The 21598-nt window shown below is 43.8% G+C and overlaps 2 protein-coding genes across 3 annotated transcripts in view; one reads left to right on the top strand and one right to left on the bottom strand.

Moving 5' to 3' along the window:
- Positions 1–3549: 3549 nt before the first annotated feature.
- Positions 3550–5935, top strand: PSMB4 (proteasome 20S subunit beta 4). The gene is made up of 7 exons (XM_081113081.1): positions 3550–3748; positions 3956–4162; positions 4385–4531; positions 4707–4788; positions 5188–5304; positions 5517–5605; positions 5815–5935. Exons 1-7 carry the CDS (start codon positions 3609–3611, stop codon positions 5825–5827), a joined length of 795 nt encoding a protein of 264 aa, XP_080969207.1. The 5' UTR covers positions 3550–3608; the 3' UTR covers positions 5828–5935.
- Positions 5936–8464: 2529 nt separating this feature from the next.
- Positions 8465–21598, bottom strand: part of POGZ (pogo transposable element derived with ZNF domain) — a gene marked incomplete at its 5' end in the record, with an annotated part of 28290 nt that continues 15156 nt past the window's right edge. For both annotated transcript variants that reach the window (XM_081113078.1, XM_081113079.1), the window contains 12 exons: positions 8465–10709; positions 10839–10863; positions 11126–11238; positions 11436–11492; positions 12083–12223; positions 12374–12543; positions 12638–12772; positions 14344–14490; positions 14966–15066; positions 17942–18096; positions 18791–19128; positions 20176–20282. In XM_081113078.1, the coding sequence (XP_080969204.1) occupies positions 9038–10709; positions 10839–10863; positions 11126–11238; positions 11436–11492; positions 12083–12223; positions 12374–12543; positions 12638–12772; positions 14344–14490; positions 14966–15066; positions 17942–18096; positions 18791–19128; positions 20176–20282 (3161 nt within the window). In that variant the 3' untranslated portion in view covers positions 8465–9037. The remainder of the gene's footprint in view (positions 10710–10838; positions 10864–11125; positions 11239–11435; positions 11493–12082; positions 12224–12373; positions 12544–12637; positions 12773–14343; positions 14491–14965; positions 15067–17941; positions 18097–18790; positions 19129–20175; positions 20283–21598) is intronic.

The following is a 21598-nucleotide window of genomic DNA, read 5'->3' as shown; positions in this document are numbered from 1 at the left end:
TTTACATCGATAATCATCAGGGAAATGCAAATCAAAATACAATGCGGTACCACCTCATACCTGTTAGAATAGCTATTATTAAAAAAAAAAAAAGAAATAGCAAGTGTTGGTGAAGATGTGGAGAAAAGGGTACCCTTGTAATACTGGACTTTTTGTCTACTTTCTAATTTGAATACTTCAGCAATTAATATCTGTATCATTAGTTTTTGCCAAAAAGGCATTATTATGTTCATGTCTTCTACTTACATTCCTATTTTGCAGAATTTTATTAGGAATGGCTACTGATTTTCATAAAGTGTTTTTTTGGAGGCATCTGTTTGTATGATCCTATGGGTTCTCTCCCTTACTTTATTGATGTAGTGAATTATGTTCACAGAATTATTAAAAATAATAAATTTAATATCCCTAAATTATATGAGGAAAAAGATGAATTCTTAAAGATCAAGAAATGATTCTATGGAAAGGTGAACAATATTTCTAGCTGGGAAAATTTAATATAAAAAGTCATTCTCAAATTATTTAGTAATTATTACCCATTAGGAATTACCACAGATTTGAAGGAATGGAAGAAATTATTTTAAAGTTCATGTGGAAAATAAATGAGTGGCAAATGCCTATAAATCTACAATAATCAAAACAATGTAGTAAAGACAGACATAGATTAATGGGTGTCAAGACCATTCAATGAAGAAGAGGCAGTCTTTTCCATAAATGGTGCTGGGAAAACTGGATATCCACATGCAAAAGAAGTTGATCCTTTTTTTTTTTTTAATACCATATATAAAATTAACATAAAACAGATAAGATCTAAACATCAGAGCTAAAACAAGAACACTTTTGGGGGAAAAAAACACAGTGGAAAATCTTCATGATATTGCATTTGGCGACGATTTCTTGAATATTGACATCAAAGATATGGAGATGACATCAAGAATATGGGAACAAAAGAAAAATAGGTAACTAGGACTATGTCAAAATTCAAATCTTCTGCGTATCAAAGGGCACTGTCAGAAGCCAACCTCAGTTCCTGCCCTGGTGGGTCTTTTAGTTTAGTGAGGCAGACCGGCTCCAGACAAGTGTGGCGCATGCTCTGAGAGGGATATTGTAGACCTGAACTACAGAGGGTGTAGAACTGCAAACTCCTCAGGGGAGACCCGCAGAGCAGTGCAGCCATGGGCAAGCTGGACAAGTTTTCTCTCTCAGCTTTGTGTGATAGTCCCTGGGGCCAGGCTTACGCAATTCGGGAAAAGATGCTTATGTAACTGTTTTGTAGTTGAAGATTCATTTTTCACTTCTCCTAAAAAAAAATGGAGTAGTGGAAATGTTTATGAGATGGTGGTCATAGTGGTTTAGTTTTATTTATTTTCTGAGAATTTCAGGACATTTCCTATAACCAAGGACATTCTGCATATTATAAAACCCAGTCCAGTCATTACTGACTTAAAAACTTAAACTTGTTGGGAGCTAAATGCTAATAAAAATCAAAGTAATAGACAACCACGGAAAACGGGTACACTTAAAAGTGTTCCTCCATAATATCAGACCTGCTTTAAAAAGAAAAAGAAATATTCCAAAATTTCCCTTGTTGCAAGTTTAACTCATGTCTTTTTGAGCTCACCTTAGAACAGAACACTGCTGGTCACCTTCTGAGTCCTGCACCATCAAATGTTGGTTTGCTTTCTGTGCCATCCTCTTCGGCTGGATAATTCCAGATCCTTTCACTTTTCTGCTTTAAGACCCTATGGCAGTGGTTCTCAACCTGTGGGTCACGAACCCTTTGGGGGTCGAACGACCCTTTCACAGGGGTCGCCTAAGACCATCGGAAAACACATATATAATTACATATTGATTTTGTGATTAATCACTGTGCTTTAATTATGTTCAATTTGTAACAATGAAAATACATCCTGCATATCAGATATTTACATGACGATTCATAACAGTAGCAAAATTAGTTATGAAGTAGCAACGAAAATAATTTTATGGTTGGGGGTCACCACAACATGAGGAACTGTATTAAAGAGTCGCGGCATTAGGAAGGTTGAGAACCACTGCCCTATGGAATTGGCTACCTGCCAGACCTCTGGAACCAAAACTGGCCCTATCAGAGCCTTAATCTAGAGACTTAAAAAGGAGACCAGAAACCCGCAGCCACCTCTGGCCACTTCTAAACAAGGATATAGCCAGTTCATTGCTGGCTGATTGATTTAAGTTCATATGATGAGGGCTCTAGTGGGGAAAAGGGAGGTACTTATCGGTTTTTGAGGAATTCCAGGAAGCCCATTGTCATCACACCTGAGCATCTGTTTTTTGTTCAAGTAATCCGATGAATGGCCCCAAAATCACCTGGAATATGGGGCTTGGGCTGTGGGTGGCTATTAATTAAAGCCAAAAAAAAAAAAAAAGAATACCGATTTTTCATGATCAAAAGTTGATATAAAGAGTTCGGTGCCTCTAACATACAAAATTCTTCTTTTTTAAAGATATATTTCTAAAACTAATTTCAGAGAGGAAGGAAGAGAGAGATAGATAGAAGCATCAATGATGTGAGAGAATCATTGATTAGCTGCCTCCTGCACGCTCCCCACTGGGGATCGAGCCGAAAGTTGGGCATGTACCCTTGACAGGAATTGAACCTGGCACCCTTTTAGTCCGCAGGTCGATGCTCAATCCACAAGCCAAACCAGCTAGGGCCATGCAAAATTCTTGACTCTTCCCTTTCCAGGGTTTCATGATCTAATAAAATATTTTGTTTTTCAATAAGGTTAAAATGTCATGCATTGCTTTGGTTCAAATCAACTCAGGAAATTTAAGAAACAAAATCAATTTGGTTTCCATCTGAGTTAAAAAAAAAAAAAATTGACATTCAAGTTGTGTAGGGAGGACTGCCCAAGTAGTGGCTTTAGGTTCCCTTCCAGTTTGATTCTACTGCTTCTAGCCTAGACCACAGAATCAGAAGCGAAGCCCTGGAATTTAGTCTCTCTCCCACAGTCGGTGGAATTTTTCTGCTGCTTAAGCGGTGGGCAAGAGCATGTTCTCAGGAGAAAACTTGTTCCTATGGAGTGAGTAATCCACGAGAGACAGGCATAGCTGTACGGTTCCTTTTTACCTCCTGGGTTTGAAGACCCAGAGCTGCCACCGCTAGCTGTGGGATCGGGGAATCACTACCACCCAGCCTCGGCCTCTTACCTATAGTGTAAGCCGATAATGCCTGCCGTATGGGGGTGCTCTGAGGAACTCGGTGAGCGATCCTGGTTCACTACTAGTCTCATGTGGGGCTTTTGATAAGGATCCAAACCGGGCAGGAGAAATTCTGCCTCCGCGCTCAGGAGAAGTGTCTTGGAGGCTTCCCTAACGCCCCCATACCTGCCTCCCATACCACCCTGTCCTCCCTTAAATCTGGGCTTCGGAGAGCCCCGATTTGGTCCACACTCTCAGGCGGACTCTGCGGGCCTGGGTGCCGCCCCCGGAAGGACGGTAGCCCCGAGTGACCTCATCCGCATGGCCGCCGGGAGCCGCTGGCAGGAAGAGGAAAAGTGTGGCACTGAAGGATCACTTCCGCTTCCGCTGGCGCAAGCGCTTTCATTTCTTCTGCTGCCGTGACTAAGATGGAAGCGGTTTGGGAGTCGCAGGCCGGACTTTGGGCTGGGGGTCCGGCCCCCGGGCAGTTTTATCGCATCCCGCCAACTCCCGGCTCCTTGGTGGACCCGGCGTCCGCGCTCCACGGGGGTCCGATCACGCGCACCCAGTAAGCTCGGGGCGCCCCAGCTTGCGCAGGGGTGGGTGTGGGCCTGTGAGCCGAGGGAGCCGGGGAAGGCGAGGGGCAGCGAGGGGCACGGAGTCCTGGGGAATGAATGGGGCTCTGGGAAGTCGAAGGGGAACCCACCGCGCAGGGAGAGGACTCGGGCGCTCCCCCCGCGCCGCCCTGCAGACTCCCCACCCCCTCTGTCCCCAGGAGCCCCATGGTGACCGGGACCTCGGTCCTGGGCGTGAAATTTGACGGCGGAGTGGTGATTGCCGCAGACATGCTGGGCTCCTACGGCTCCTTGGCCCGTTTCCGCAACATCTCTCGCATCATGCGAGTCAATGACAGCACCATGCTGGGTGCTTCCGGAGACTACGCTGATTTCCAGTATGTGAAGCAGGTCCTCGGCCAGATGGTGTAAGTCATCTAGAGAACAGGGCGTAGTTCCCACGTGGGCAGGGGGGTCGCTGCTGTGTGTGTGCGTGTGTGTGTGTGTGTGTGTGTGTGTGTGTTTTATCTCCTTAAGAAGCTCTAAGGTGGAGGCACTCGAGGCAGAGGACGGGGAGCATTGTAGGGGGTGAAGATGGGGGATGGAGATCCCGACTTTAATATTCTCATGCCCACTTTTTTTTTTTTAAGGATTGATGAGGAGTTGCTGGGAGACGGGCACAGCTATAGTCCTAGAGCTATTCATTCGTGGCTGACCAGGGCCATGTACAGCCGCCGCTCCAAGATGAACCCCCTGTGGAACACCATGGTCATTGGCGGCTATTCGGATGGAGAGAGGTTGATTTGAGTACAAATAACATTTGCTTGGCAGCCTAACCTGCAGTGCCTGTGTAATGTGTTTATCTTTACCCCCTGAGTAACTCCTAGTTCGTAGACCCCATGGTCCCATACTTCGGCGAGGATGCAGAAACTTAAGATGGAATTAGTTCTTTGACCGATTGTGTCCTTTTAGCTTCCTCGGTTACGTGGACATGCTTGGCGTAGCCTATGAAGCCCCTTCCCTGGCCACTGGTTATGGCGCATACTTGGCTCAGGTAAGTGGTGAGTTGAGAGGTGGGGGCAGAGGGGAAAAGAGCAGGCCCTGGGGGTTAGTGGTTGTGTGCTTGCTTTTACCTTCTAATTCTGACATCGGGAACAGGCTAGGATCCCCATGGCTGGGCAGATGGTTTCTATTTGTAGTCCAGAGGCTGTAAGTGTGGCATTTGCATTCCACTGACAAGGCATGGTCAGGAGTCAGTAGACATGTGCAGAGAGAGGAACTCTAGAACTTCCCCTTCAGGTGGGTCTTAGCACAAGTAAACAGAGTATTCTGGTGAGGCACTAGGTGGAATGTTACTTTTTCACTCATTTGTGCCTATTACACCATGGATTTGAGACGGATAGCCAGGTGGTCAGCCCCTGATATCTCCCATGTTTTTCCCTAATCTCCTTAGCCTCTGCTTCGAGAAGTTCTGGAGAAGCAGCCAGTGCTGAGCCAGACCGAGGCCCGAGACCTAGTGGAACGCTGCATGCGAGTGCTGTACTACCGGGATGCCCGTTCTTACAACCGGGTGAGGAGGGGAGTGAATAATGAAGGTGAAGGGGATCTCATTGGCAGGTTCTCCATACTTGCAAATGCCAAGGGTTTCTGTGCTTTGAAGAGCAGTCCCATTTCTCTATTTTTCTTATTTGGGAAAGACTCTCTACTTGACCTCTGACCAGCCCCAGAGACTTCTTTCATGTGGGGGTGGGCATTTTCATTGAGAGCTCTGCTTTCTTTCAGTTTCAAATTGCCACGGTAACCGAAAAAGGTGTTGAAATAGAGGGACCACTTTCGGCAGAAACCAACTGGGATATTGCCCACATGATCAGGTGATTGAAACTAAAATTATAATGGAAAAAATAGGTGGTAGAAGAGTTGGGAGGCCCCGTGGCTTGCACTAAGCTGTGTTGTTGTTTTTTTGAAGTCTTAACCCCAAATTCTCTGGGTGGCAGGCATTTTGGTTCAATAGAACTGCTTTTAGGAATTGATTCCTTTCCCTATCACTTCACAAATTTATTAATGCTCTCTTCCTTTTTAGTGGCTTTGAATGAAATACAGACGTATTATCTAGAGCTGAAGTTGTATTCTCCTTCCAACTTTGAACTTGGCTGGTTCAGAGGTAGACTTTTCTTTTGTAAAATAAATCTTTTGAAACACTTGCTGAGTAGTTGTATTTTGTCTGACTACGTCACCCCAAGAATGGGCCATTCCCTCCCTGATCTGAGAACCTTTTGGCTATTAGTTCTTCTAGCACAGTGGTTCTCAACCTGTGGGCCGCGACCCCTTTGGGGGTCGAATGACCCTTTCACAGGGGTTGCCTAAGACCACCGGAAAACACATATATAATTACATATTGTTCTTTGTGATTAATCACTATGCTTTAATTATACTCAATTTGTAACAATGAAATTGGGGGTCACCACAACATGAGGAACTGTATTAAAGAGTCTCAGCATGAGGAAGGTTGAGAACCACTGTTCTAGCAGATAGAGTTCTCTGCATGACAATACAGAAGACCCACTGCTGTCTTCATTTGTGAAAGCAGCTTTGTGTAGAGGCCAGGCTTAATCCCTGTGGGATACCCTAATTGGCTTTTGTGTTTAATTTTTTTCTTTGACATTTCCACCCATGCACTAGATTCTAAAATACAGTTTCTGGTTAATGTTGGCTGCAAATGTAGTTTTAGTGAAAACACCATTTTAAAGATAAAATGGAGCACCTAGCGGAGCTGTTCTGTATAAGGCTACCCCCGAGCTGGAACTGACAGCCTCAATCCTCCCATTCAACTTCCATTTAGGAAATACTAAGTGATTTCAACACTGAACCTAAATGTCTATTGTTCAAACCTACTAATTTCTAGCATCGCCATAAAACTTACAAGTTTTGTGTGTTTATTAAAAGGTCCTAAGTGTAGCTGTGAGTCAAATCAGTTGGGGTAGCAACCAAATTCCATCCCCGGAATGGTGTTAAACTCTATTTAAAAATGAACACCTCCCAAATAAAGAAAAAAACAAAAAATGTAAAAATAAAAATGAACACCCTAGGTAATTCTGTGGCATATCCTCTCTAAACCTCTTTTTGAGAAAGTACAGACCGCAAACCCAAAAACGTACAGAAATTCAGTGAGGTGAGAAAGGAGAAATCAAAACACCTATCTGTCGTATCATCCATGATTACAACAAACCAGTACATTAAAGCAAAAGAAAACCATGAGCTTTCAATTTGAATATTCTATAGTCTCAACACAGAAAGTAGGCAATAAATATTTTATTGATTAAACTGAATTATAAAAAAACCCCAATCTTCTACTACACTAAGCCATGCGGGCAGAATCCACAATAACTTCCTGGCCAAAACTCAGCTGACCCACTGTTGGTAATACGGTCTTTAAAAAATTGCCCCTCAAAGTCATTCAGTGTGCAGAGCCCGGGAGCCCAGCTCCACTACGTTTGGGCTGCTGTGGAGACTACCAAAAAGGATTAGGTCGTTGTAGACCGAGTTGGCCATAGTTCTTGATCTTTCTGAAAGGCAAAGGATTGACTCGAAAATCCATAACTCTGTCAAAATGGTACCAGGCAAAAAGCTGGGGAAGAGAAGCCCAGATGGATCCTCAGTTCAGTTTTTAGATGCTGGCCACGCTGTTTACGGGAGGGATCCCTCCAGGTCACTATATTATAGCCTTCTGGGGGTTAAAAAACAAAAAATGGGGGTGAGGACAAACAGGGGTAACAAATGTCACACCTGTACCATCAGGCCCATCACATCTTGAGCATCTGCCAGTTTGTGAAACCTGTTAGGATAGGGGCACCTAGGAAAAAAAACATTGTTTTATAAACTCATTTCCCTTCATTTTATTAATGTTCCACTTACGTACATTTTAAAGACGAACCGTTTACAAGCCCGTGCAGGCTGCTGTCTTGGCTTTAGGAAGGAAACGCTGCTGAAAGACTCGGGGTGGACAGAATGGTGTAGCTGTGGGAAAGGTGGGCCTGGATTCTTGCTTTTCTGTTACAGTACATTTCAGTTTATAACCATGAGTACATACAACTTAAAAAAAAATCCCTCATGCAAACCGTAGAAAAATTTTTTCTTTCCTTGATGCTGGCAGTGAAAAATAAAGATTCAAGTCTTTTTCTCTGTGCACACCCCCATGTATTTCTTCTTCAGGTCAGATTCTTCACTAAGCATTAAGAGAAATAGGAGAAAGCAGGATTTCAGCAAGTGGTCTGTCTTTTCTTTTTAAAGTTCAACACTTAATTTCTTGCACCATTAGCTCCTGGCTGTAGGAATGTGGTCACTTGATCAGTCACTGTCCACTTAAGATGAAGTTCAACAAAGCAGGGACTGCCCCCAGAGGGCCTGCAGGATGAAGACCCCACACTGGGAATGGCTTCCACCCTAACTCTGTGATCACCTCAGTACCTCTTGCTTGCTAATGACATGTATGATCCTTTGTCCAGAGTGATGGTGTGAGAATGGGAAAAGGGGCCAAGGATCGCAAGTGCAAAGGATATTGGTTTTGTCATATTTTTGTTGGGAGGGTGGTGAGGAAAAAGATCTATTCATCATTCTGGATGATTAAAGGTGGTTTCATGCATTTTTAAAGCCACAATTTTATATCGAGTTGCTGTAGAAACCAACTTCTCTGGAGAGGGAAGGTAAGAAAGGAGAAGGAAGAGAGAGTTCAGTGGGATTTTTTTTCCATTTTCATTTTTATATAAAAGTGTTAAGACCACAATGAAAAAAGTTTATCCATATATATAATAAACCAGTTTGTGAGCTACAATTTTTCTTTCCCACCTTCAGAAATGTTCTCACATTGACAATGGTTGGATAGCATCATGCCCAGACATTGGCCACACAGTAAAACAAACCAGATGTACTATAATACAATTGAGGTAAAAGGGGAAACAAACAAAATTAACATTCGTCCACAAAGGATTTTTTTTTCTTTTCTTGTTTTGTCAGAAAAATACCAAACACAGTGATTTAAATTTTTTCAAAAATTCACAAAAACCTGTTATCCTCATAAATGAATGACCAATGGGCCAGCTCTTCGGCTCAGATGTGATTACTACTTGTTTTCCTAATAATCCACAAATCCACAGGGAAGTATAAGTCAACATCAGGGGGCAGTGGTGGCATAAAATTAAAAAATATAAACCAAATACCCCACCTGGTATGCCCCCTTTCCCCTAAGCCCCTCTACCCTCCCTCACACTTGCCCACCCCCACTTCATATGCCCTCAAGACCCCAACACTCAAATCTCCATCAGATCTAGGTCAGCTTCTTCAAAGCCATAGAAGGACTCGGTCTCACTTTCCCCCTCAAAGAGCTGGTGGAGGCTTTCAGGCTCAGCTGTCTCTTCGGGAGATGACCTGGGTCGGGGGGTGGAAGCCGAGTGCTCCTCAGACTGCTCCCCGCTCAGCTTCAGCTGCTCCTCTAGGGAGGCAATGAGCTCCTCCTGCATGTCAGCATTTCTTGTAGGTGAGTTAATGTTGCCGTCAGGGCCAGGCAGAACACTAGCCACAAGGAAGGATCGCTGAACCAGCTCCGGACAGTCCCCAATGACAGCCAGTACCTCGGCCAGCCAGACCACCACCAGTTGCAGCAGGACATCAGAATCACACGCAGTATCTGCCATTTCCCGAGCCTGCTCCTTCCACTTTTTGTGCAGGAAGTTCTTGACTGTTCGTTTGATGCATACGTCTAATGGCTGGATTTTGGAGCTACAGCCTGCCGGGACCACTGCAGGCAAAGTGCTAGAGGCACTGAGCATGGCCAGCACCTCCTCGGACAGGTGAGTGCGATGACAGTCCATCACGAGCATGCCTTTGCTGCGCTGGCAAGCGGTGTGCTTCTGCCACACTCGGGTTGACCACAGCTCCATGATCTCGTCATCACTGTAGCCACTTTCCTTTGCCTCTAGCAATATAGAGTCTGGCACATTAGCGGGCTGGTCCATTTGTCCTCGGTAGAAAACCAGGGTGGGGAGGACAGTGCCATCGGCCAGAATGGCCAGCACCACATCACACCAAGGTTCCCCTGTGCCCACTGTCTGCAGGGCATTCTCCTTTCGGTCGTCACTGCTCAATACCTCTGTATCCAGAAACAAGGAGATCTCATCAATGGCCACAATCATAGACAAGGGTAAGTCCTGGTTGTGAATCTGCCGTTGTACAAATTCAATGAAGAGTCCTGCATTCTCTGCTACTTCCTTAGGCAGGGTGTGGGCCACGGCACGCCGGGCATGGGGAGTCAAGTGGTGCCGCAGCATGAAACGCACAGCCCACTCGTAAGAGATCTTAAACCCCCCCTCCAAAGAACGCCCTATTTTGGTGGCCTTCTGGAACAAGGTCTCCTCATTGACCGGAAGCTGTTGCTCTCGCTGGGTCAGCACCCACTCAGCCAGTTTCTCTTCTGCCTCAAAGCTCAGATATTTGCCTTCCAGATTCTCCCACTGGGATGCCTGGAAGCGCCGAAGCCAACGGCGGATGCGTCGCTGCGGGTTCCGGAAGTGTTCGGCTGCCTGTTCAGTATTACAGCATAGAGCAAACAGTACTACTCGAAGCTTCTTCACAGACAGCTGTTCCTTCTTGCCAATCCCACTGCTACTCCCACCCCCTGAGGCTGGCTCAGGTTCCTGGGTGACTGGGCTCCCTTCATCCTGGTCATCAACATTCAGACATTCAGCCTCCTCTGTAGCCAAGGGTGGGAGGGCTAATGGCTGGGGGTGCGTGGGGGTTGGTGGTGGGGTTGCAGTCGAAGCTGGTGATGGGAGTGCCTGGGCCATGGGTGTTGATAGCTCTTCAGGCTCAGCTGGGGTGGGCTCGGCAGATTTCACAGTGGAAGCTTTATTAGAGGGGAAGGAAGGAGGAGGGTACATATTCTTCAAGTTCCGGTCATTCACCCGGTCACGAGTCTGGCTGTGCCTAAAGAGTTCGAAAAGAGAGTAAGAAAAACCTCAGTAAAACCAGGAATACAAAATAACAGTAGTAATAATAATAAAAACCAAACACACTGAAAAACAGAAACTGAACCATGAAGTGAGTTTCCTTTACCTTGAGTGAGACATCCAAGAGAGTGCTACGGAAAAGGAGACAATGAGAAAACGTTAACTCAGTGAAGAAACAAGCCTTCTGAGACAGTGCCTTGGGATTTCAATCAAAAAGGCAAATCGACTGCCTACTCAAGTCTTATATAAACTTCCGGTTAGGATGCTTCCGATTCGTGGAGTAGGCCAAAACAGTGAATGGGGTAAGGATGCTCCTGATTCATGTAACATCACCTGTATCCCTATCTTTTTTTTTTTTTTTTTTGTCCTGCTAACCCCATCTCTCCTACTTACCTCGTGGCAGAATGCTGCTGGATCTGTGAGAGGGATTGAATACCAAATGCTTGGCCATGGCATCTCCCACAAAGGTAACAAAGGTACAAGAAGTGCAGTACAGCCTGATTCCGCTGAGAAAGAACCAAGAGTACAGAAGTCAAGTACAGCAGTGAACTACAGAGTTAGGCCTCGAGGCTTAATAAAGGAGTGTCCCTTCTTCTCTCTCTCAAAGTAATTCACATACCCACCCATCCCAAAACAGCTAAGAGGATCTAATGTACCGGTAAAAACGTCAAAATTCAGACACCATCAGTAAGTTTTTCCTTACCTCACAGAATTTTTAAATAAAGCCAAATACTTGGAGCTCTTCCGTGGAACATGATTGCTGAGAAAGACAAAAAGTGGTCTGAGTTACAGGGTTCTGCTGGTTAAACAGAGATCACCAGCCACTGACAATGACCCAACAAAAGAGATGGCTCTTGCCCTGGCCAGGTCACTCCGTCAACTGGAGCATCATCCCGGTAGGGGTGCAACTGATATTTCTCTCACATCGATGTTTCTCCCTTTTTAAAACAAACAAACAAAAAAAACAACCAAAAAACCCCTCCAACCATCCTAACCTCAAACAGTGCCAGTTTTCCTACTGGGAGGGGGGGGGGGGATTAGGATTAGGGTCTATGAAAATGCACACAGTGATCCAGAGGGCCTGGGGCTGGACCCAGAGCTGCAGTTCTAACAAGCTTCCATGTGGTGCTGCTGGTCCTTGAACCACAATTTGAGCAGAAGGTTCCACAATATCAGAGCACAGCCCATTAAAGTCAAATGAACATGGGCTGGCCTCTCACTCTGCTCCAAGAGACAGACAAACAGCTCTAAGAACTGAAGGAAAAAACATACTATAAACAGGGGAGGGAATAAAGAGAGTTCTGTGAATCTGAACTCCCAGACAGAAACAGTGGTTTAATCGTGACTTACTTGATCATGTGATTGGCATAAGCTCGAGAACAGCAGGTGCTATAGCGACACAGAGAGCAGTGAACATATGTAGGAAAATGGTTTGGGAAATCTGGGATCTCAAAGCTGCACTCCAGACATGTCTGCCGGCCCATGACACTCCTGTCAAGAAACAAGGAAGATGATCATTAACTGCCCTGGGGCACCCACATTGTAAGGACTGTAGACAACAGACCCTACTAAAGGCTACCAGGTCACACCGGGTGAGGAATAGCGTGCCCCCCGCCCGGGCCTCTAGAGGGAGGCACTGACATTTTCCTAACAGCTCTCTTCTGGATGTTGCGCTGGACGGGGGGATAAAGGAAGACGGGCAGAGGGTCCGTGGATGAGGTCAGTGGTCCTGCCTCCTGCAAGGTGCTGGGAGGTGCTTCACTGGAGACAGGAAGAGTTCGTGGCTGCCCTCGGGAAGCCCGGATTGTCACCTGTGGGTCAAGGGGAGGAACAATCAGACGTCAGATACCGAAACTCTCTATTCCTCTCCTGAATCTGCAAAGGAAACATTGACAGTCCCTTTACCTTGGTGCCTGGTTTCAAACCTTCCAGCTGCTTGGGTTTACGGAAGGTTTTATGGTGCTGAAGCTTGTGTTCAATTTTGTCCTTGGCAAAGAGAAACTGCAGCCGGCATTTGTTGCAGTGATAAACATTCCTCTTCTGAAGGGGAAAAAAAAGGAAACTCTTTTAACACTTCCCAGTGAATCTTCTTCCCTGAGAAGGTAGATCAGTGCCAACCATACCATTCTTCACATCTTTCTGCTGATGCACAACAGGCACAGCCTGCCACTGAGAATCATCACCTCCCATTCTCCCAAAGAAAGGTGGACTCAAAGCAGGACTAGGTCCTCAAACCATCTCTTCCTGACTTGCTTTAATAATCTGGGTGAGTGGCTCAAGCGCGACTTGTCCCTACTTTATATTTGCAATGTGGACAGTGCTACCTACTTCTGGACATTGTTCTTTCTTTCTTTATTATGTATTTCAGAGAGGAAGGAATAAGGAGAGAGAAACATCAGTGATGACAGAGAATCATCGATCAGCTGCCTCCCGCATGCCCCCTACTGGGGTTCGAGCCCGCAACCCAGGCATGTGCCCTGGCCGGGAATCCAACCGGGGACCTATTGGGGTTCATGAGTAAATGCTCAACCACTGAACCACACTGGCTGAGCTCTTTAAAAAAGAAAAGAAAATGTACATGTTAAAAAAAAAATCATACTTTTTATTCTGTAAGATTGTTTTCAACTCTGATCCTTAGTCCCTGTCCATAAAAACTTACCAGCTTCTTGGGTTTCTTTCATGGACAACCATGTTACACACACATACCTCTCCATTACCACCTCCCCGTTTTTCCTTTCTTTGACAACAACGATAGTACTTTTCTACACCTTGCTCTTTTTCCTCTTAACACATCAATCTGTACAGATATGCCTCCCTGTGAGACAGACCAGTGTGAGGATTCGACTGCTGTGTAGGAAAGTCCTTTGGCGACATGATCCAAGTCTATGATTTTCTTCCCTAGGACAGGAGGCTGTGTGACGTCAGCTGAGTTACCAGTGATAATCTCCATGCTGCCACTTGAAAATACACTTGTGGTGGATTGTCAGCAGTCACTGCTGTGCAAATGAATGTATGGGTCCAACGAGGTATTTACAAGTGAGAGTGCTGGCATGTTCGTACACACGTGTGAACATTACGCACAGCAGCCCAGGACTTAAAGCCTCTTTGATAGCTTCTCAATGACTTATTTTCATGTTGAAATTCCTTTTCATGGCTTACCAGATTCTCTATAACCTCTGTTCCCTACGGCCAACCTCTGTCCCGACACTTCACCCTGAACTTCTTCCAGTTCCCGGAACCTCCACACTTTGGCTCTGTGCCTCTGAGCCCACTGTTCAATTCCGCTTCCCCGCTCATTCTTCCTCAGCCTTCAGGTCTTGCACACCCTTCTCCTAGAAGCTACTAGACTTTCAGAACAGGTACATGCTTTTCTGTGTTCTGCATCTCCTCTAACACGACATTTTTCATGCTTTATTGTACTGTTTAGTTATCTTGTTTGCCAGTAAACTGCTTAACACCTAAGCCCGGTGCAATGTAGACAAATGAAATTCAAAAAACTTACAAACACATATACATTCTTTTCTATCAAAATTATTTGTCTAGCTCAGCTCGGGCCCTAGCATCCATACATTTTAAAAATAAGAATTTGGCAATTGCTTGGTGCCAGGTACCTGGTGCCTCATGTAATGCTGCTGGAATGCGTTGCCATTTTTGAAGACCTTCAGGCAGTACGGGCACAGCAGATGCCGAGTATCCTCATGAATCATCCGAAAATGGACATCTACCTCAGAGTAGAGTGAGGAGCGATACTGACACACCTGCGTCACACAAGAGGGAAAGTAAGCTAAGAATGAAGCAAACGACTGGGGCCTCAAAAAAGAGGTAGCAACAAAAACGTTAAAATATGAAAATAAAATTCCTTAAATGTATAGATCAAATCATATTTCCGACTTTGTGATAAATTCAGCGGTGAATTAGGATAAAAATGAGGAAGGCCAGGAAAGTCTGAGAACAATTCGTGTTCTTTGACTAAGAGGAGCAAAGTCCCCTCTGATAGTCTCCAAAGGGCAAGTTCAGTACCAGACACTCACTTAGTACATGTGTATGTTCCTTTATGTTTTTCTCCTGCATGAAGAATCCTGAAAACAGAACCTGTGTTTACTATTTCCTCTGCATCTCGCAATGTTCCTAAAACTGTGCGTGGGTGGGGCAGTCAGCACTGGTCATGAGTGGATTCTTTATATTTAGCCTGAGAGCAAAATGGCTAAAACTCTCTAGGGAGAAAGATAATACCTGGCAAACATAAGGCATCTCTCCAGGCTTATGAGTATCCTTCATATGCTGCAGAAACAGTGGTTCACTCTCAAATGCCCACTCACAGATCTTGCACTTGGCTGTAAGAAGAAAAATAGTCAATAAATTCACCTGAAAATAAGACCAAGGTCCTCCTGGCTTATTCTATTTTGAGTTCTGCATCTTCCTTTTTCCATAGTTAGAAAATCATTGTCTCTTTCTTTAAAATGGTTCCATCTTAATATATGGGTTGCTGATAAAACTAACCATATCTCTAGCTCAGACTTCTTACCAAAGCTCCATTCTAGATTTTGAATTATCTGCAAGACCTTTTTAATTGGACATTCTACCATCAACTCTAACTTAGAGCAGCATTCTGCTGCTTCCCTCTGTTGCCCTTCTCACTACCCACCTCTTCCTCAGCTCAAAATTTAGGCCCTGGCTGGTTTGGCTCAGGGAACAGAGCATTGGCCTGTGGACTGAGAATCCCAGGTTTGATTCCAGTCAGGGACACATGCCTAGGTTGCAGGCTCGATCCCCAGTAGGAGGTGTGCAGGAGGCATCTGATCAATGATTCTCTCTCATCATTTATGTTTCTGTCTTTCTCCTTCTCCCTTCCTCCCGGAAATCAATAAAAATATATTTTAAAAAAATTTAGGCACCATCTCTAACTCTATACTTGTGTTTTCATCATTATTTCAAAATGCATCTAGGGATTGTCACGTCTCCAATCTCACAGGCAAAAACTTGGTAGAAGCCCAATGATTTCCTACGCTGATCAGCTAAATTCTAGTTCCTTCTATTTCACCAACAAATACAAGATCTATTTCTGCATATCATTACGAAATCAGTTCTTTCAGAATACTACATTACTTAATTATTTTGCTCAAGGTTAGACAATGATTATCTCCTATGAATAATTCAACAAACATTTATTAAACATCTTAAATCAGTACAAATAAGAATTTGTCCTAAAAAAACCAAGACTCATGAACAGAAGTTCTTGTCTTGTTATGAGTTATTACAGTAATAACAAATTTAAGATAACTTTGCAATTGCCCATTTTTGTCAAGCTTATAAGGCTGCAATTCCACACCAGCCAGGGCTATTTTTCTTTTCTTTTCTTTTTCTTTCTTTCTTCTTTCTTTCTTTCTTTCTTTCTTTCTTTCTTTCTTTCTTTCTTTCTTTCTTTCTTTCTTTCTTAAATTTAAGTATACTAGGTATACAATATTAGTTTCAGGTGTATCATATAGTGATTCAACATTTATATACCTTACAATATGATCATCACACTAAGTCTAGCAATCATCTGTCATCATGCAAACTTATCGAAATATTAAAAATCTGTTCTTTAATGGGAAAAAAGTTAAATATCTCATTAATTTTAAAATTGTGATTACATGCTAAAATAACTATTTTGGATATGAGTTAAATAAAATACACTACTAAAATTAATTTTAGGTTTTTAAAACTATTTAACACAGCTATTTAAAAAATTAAATTATATGTGTTGCTCACATTATATTTCTTTGACCAGTACTAGTCTAAGCCACTCATGGCAATCCTATCCCCCTTGCAAATATGACCAAGGACAAGGAGATATAAGGGAAAGCAATTCTGCCTTGTAAGACATAGATTCAGGGAAGACACAGGAAGATATGGTTTCTTCTTCATCTGCATAATTTTGTGTCTGAATGAAACACCTGAGACTAACACAGCCAGAGACAAGAGAAATGTTAAGAAGCAGAACACTGAAGTTCTGGGCTTGAAGTTCTCTCAGTTAAAATGATAGAAAGGATGTCCTTGTTGTTCAATTATTTAAGTGAAGGTTTTTAATTTGTAGCAAAAGCATCCAGATCTTATGCATATTTCTGGTCTTTATGCCTTTGCTTGCTTTTCCCATCACATAAAAGCTTTCCTTACTAATTACCATCAATTTAAATCCTTCTTGTATTTAAAGGCCCCAAAAACTTAAGCATGACTTTCTGTGATCTGGCCATAAGGATCTATCTGTTCCCTTCTCTGATCTATTTCATTTACTTTTGGTGAAACATATAACACATATTTATAAGAAACATACTATGTTGTTCTCACATTTCCCTATATTTACATAATTTTTATATCTTCAACAAAACTAGAAATCCCTTAAAGGACACAGGAAATATCCTAGAAGACTGGGATCAAATTCTCACAATGGCACCTTACTGAGGTGTACGGTGTTCAGTAAATAACTAAACTGTTTTAAAGCACTGTCTCAATTGTAAAGTGCTTTATAATAAACATTATCTTTTATCCTCCATAAAATCTACCAGGGAACAAACTAAAACGAAGGTTCAAATACAGATGCTCCTTCTATAACATAAACCCACTACATGCATGTCCCTCCAGTGGTCCTAAGGCCCTAATTCGTGATCTAGCAGTGACCTCAATTCATGCTGAAAAGAACCTAACTCAGGCTTGAAAGAAAACAGAGCAAGTGAAGTAAGGAAATGACTACGAATAAGCAAAGAACTTCCTCTACACTGTCACCCACATAGAAATAAATACAACCAGCTCCCCCTAGTGCCATCTATAATACTAAAAGCATAATATGCTAATTAGGCCAGACGGCCGAACAGGAGAACATCTGGACAACCTTCTGGATCAGTGGTTCTCAACATTCTGGCCCTTTAAATACAGTTCCTCATGTTGTGACCCAACCATAAAATTATTGTCGTTGCTACTTCATAACTGTAATTTTGCTACTGTTATGAATCGTAATGTAAATATCTGATATGCAGGATGGTCTTAGGCGACCCCTGTGAAAGGGTCATTCGACTGTCAAAGGGGTCGCGACCCACAGGTTGAGAACCGCTGTTCTGGATGAAGCTGGGGCAGCAAGGGCAGAGTCCCTTGCATGAATTTTGTGCATCGGGCCTCTAGTTCAATGATAAAGAGCTGAGTATATCCTTAGGATTTAAGAGTTTCCAAACTTACTAGTTGATTCATAAGGACTATGAACATTTTCCAAGTGGCACTGGAGCTGGAAGGGAGTGGAAAACTGGCGATAACAGTGTTGGCAGATAGTATGACCATCCACTTCACCGTTCTGCTGATCAAGTTCTACATGGTGTTTCATATGGTTCATGAATCTGTAGTACAGCGCAAAGGGAAAGTACAGAAAACATTTAAAACCAGTAACCCTGGAGACATGTAACAGCAGAATCACAGAACAGATATTACCTGCTCCTCCTCCTTCCACTTCCTCTGTTAACCCAGAAAAGGGTTCTTGAAATTAAGACTTCTGTGGAAGGAGACACACTTGTCTCCCTTATCTTTTAATTGGTCTCCCAGTTATCTTTTATTTATTACCACAATATGTCCTTCTATAGCAGTGGTTCTCAACCTTCTTAATGCCGCGACCCTTTAATACAGTTCCTCATGTTGTGGTGACCCCCAACCATAAAATTATTTTCGTTGCTATTTCATAACTGTAATTTTGCTACTATTATGAATCGTAATGTAAATATCTGATATGCAGGATGTATTTTTATTGTTACAAATTGAACATAATCAAAGCAGTGATTAATCACAAAAACAATATGTAATTATATATGTGTTTTCCGATGGTCTTAGGCTACCCCTGTGAAAGGGTCGTTCGACTCCCAAAGGGGTCGCGACCCACAGATTAAGAACCACTGTTCTATTGATTAGATCTTGATTTAATGCTAATCCTTAGTCAAGACTGGATAATAGGACAATTCTCCAAAGAGAAAGACTTAAACATATAAGAAAATTTCAGTCTTGTCTTGTCCAAGGTAACATCCAATGCTCTTTATCACTTACCGAATGTTGTTTTTTAGCCTTTTGGTACAATGTGGACATCGGAAGGATGTAGCGACCTTAGGGAAGTTTGTGAGTTGGGCTACTTTGCCACCGTCCCGTCCATAGTAGAAGTCATCTACTAGCATAATGAGCTTGGTCTGGACAGCATCACCCACGCTCTCATTTGGCTCTGGTACTTTGGTAGGTGGTGACAGAGCAGGAACTGGTGTTGAAGAGGGTGTGGAAGCAACAGGAACTGTTTTCTCAGGGGATGAGGGCTTTGCTGCTGATGGGACATTGGGTTCTGAATCCGGAGACTTCCCTTTCTTCTGGAAGTCAACCATTTCTGGGCAGCAGTACTACAAAGAAAGAAGACATCTTATCATTCTGGTTATCCTGGGGATAGGGTGTGATAACTCCCCAACCTCACTAACAGTCATTGGTAAGCTTGGTTCTAGGTGGTCTCAATCAGCTTTCACCCTCAAGATTTCTATAGCATTTCCAAGTATCACTCTTTTTCTAGTATACTTGAGTCCTGGTGCACGGATTTGTATACTGGTGGGGTCCTTCGGCCTGGCCTGTGGGGGTTGGGCCGAAACCGGCAGTCCAACACTGCCTGCTGCTCCGCTCATCTTGGCCCTGCTGCGCCTGCCGCGGGCTCGTGCCCAATCAGTCCTGATTGGGAGAGGCTTGCGCTGCCATAGTGGCGCTCGACAGCTATGAGCCCTGCCTCTGGCACCTGTCGGTCAGCTGAGCGGTGCTCCCTCTGTGGGAGTGCACTGACCACCAGGGGGTAGCTCCTGCGTTGAGAGTCTGCTCCCTGGTGGTCAGTGCACGTAATAGTGACCAGTTGGCCAGTCGTTCGGTCACTTAGGCTTTTATATATAGAGATATGTATTTGCAGCCACATGCCACTCCAAACACCTTATCTTGTACTTCTTCCTGCTTTAGCTCCTTTAACCACTCACTAACATAACTTGGTTCTGAGCTCTCTGGGAGGAAGAGGTTCTGACCTTTCCATCAGGACTAATACAAAAAACCCAAAAAGATTAGAAATGGGAACTGGTTTAACAGCTCCTGATTCATCAATGGCACATAAGCAGAAAATGAACTGAGGCCAAGTTGGTTTGAGTTCTGGTTATCTAACAAACTGGACCTGTGCAATTTCAAAATCTAGCACAACTAAGGAATGAAGGTTGCATATGTTCTGATTCATTTGAGGGACATTAAATGTATCCTATGACATCCCATAGTATATAACTCTTCTAAACAGTCCAAAAGAAAAAGCAGCACTTTAAAAAACTTCCAAGTGATTTTAAAATCCCCACTTCACAAGCTCCCATTACGACAGGCAGCATACAGTGGTAGCTCTTTAAATCGAATCCCAACACAAGTGAATCACTTACACACATGTGACCTCTCAAAGCTTCAGTCACACGGAATTGAGCGTTACACCGTGGACACATTTTCCGGCCACCATCTTGGAGATCAAACGCGGGGATGGAAGAGGTCACTGGAAGAAGAGAGAAGCATTGAAAAGCTTAATAAGATGATACTGGAAAATATACTGGCCTTTTGGGAAAAGGTTACACTCCCCGAGATGCATATCAAGGTTGGTAGGCAAGCATGAGAGATCACCATGAGTGTCATTCCTTAAACTATTCTTCTGACTCTAGGCCATAGGGCAGCAAATTACACCTGGGCTTGTAGACCAAATCCAGCCAGCTGTCAGTTTTTATTTGGTCCATGAGCTAAGCATGACTTACATTTTTCCCCCCTTGATTATGGTAAAAGACACATAACATACAATTTATTTCTTAAGCAATCTTAAGTGTACAGTTGTGTTAAGTACATTCCCAATGTTGTGCAAGCAATCTCCAGAAGTCTTTTCATCTTGCAAAAATAAATCTGTATACCCATTAACTGCCCATCCCCCACTCTGTCTAGTCCCTGGCAACCATCATGAATCTGACTACTCTAGGTACGCCACATAAGTGGAATCATACAGTACTTGTCCTTTTGTGACTGGCTCATTTAACATCATGTTCTCAAGGTTCATGAATGTTGTAGCATGTGTCAGAATTTCTCCCTTTTTAAGGCTGAACAATATACCATTTTACATATATACCACATTTTGTTTATTCATGCATAGGTTGAAGGACCTCTGAGATGTTCCTACCCCTTGGCTATTATGAATAATCTATCTATATAAAAGGCTAAGTGACCGACTGTCCGTCTGGAACACATGATGCGCACTGGCATTGACTTGCGCATGTACAATACAGATAATGCTCACGCTGGCGCCAATCGCACGCGCATTTCAGTATGTCATTGTCAATCGTGGATTTGGTTGTTTTTGTTGATATTCAACGTGATCCACATTGCGATTTATTCATCAACGGTCAGACCAACTGGCTGGTACATATGACGCACGCTGGCAATTTAAAAATAAACACTGACTCACGCATATGTGATACATATAAAGCTCTTGCTGGTGCCAATCGCACGTGTTTTAATTTTATACTACTACTATGAATTCGTGCACCGGTGGGGTCCCTCGGCCTGGCTTGCGGGATCAGGGCTGAAACTGGTTCTCTGACATCCTCTGAGGGTTCCCAGATTACAAGAGGGTGCAGGCCAGGCCAAAGGACCCCACTGGTGCATGACTGTGTCCGGGAAGGGATGTGGGAGGTTGGCCAGCTAAGAAGGGACCGCGGGAGGGCTCCAGGGCATGTCCGGCCCATCTCGCTCAGTCCCGATCAGCCGGACCCCAGCAGCAAGCTAACCTACCGGTTGGAGCATCTGCCCCCTGGTGGTCAGTGCACGTCA

This window comes from Myotis nattereri (assembly GCF_964212035.1).
Source record: "Myotis nattereri genome assembly, chromosome: 18".
NCBI lineage: Eukaryota > Metazoa > Chordata > Mammalia > Chiroptera > Vespertilionidae > Myotis > Myotis nattereri.
Note: the sequence above shows the minus strand (reverse complement) of the source record. Positions and strands in the feature narration are given on the sequence as shown.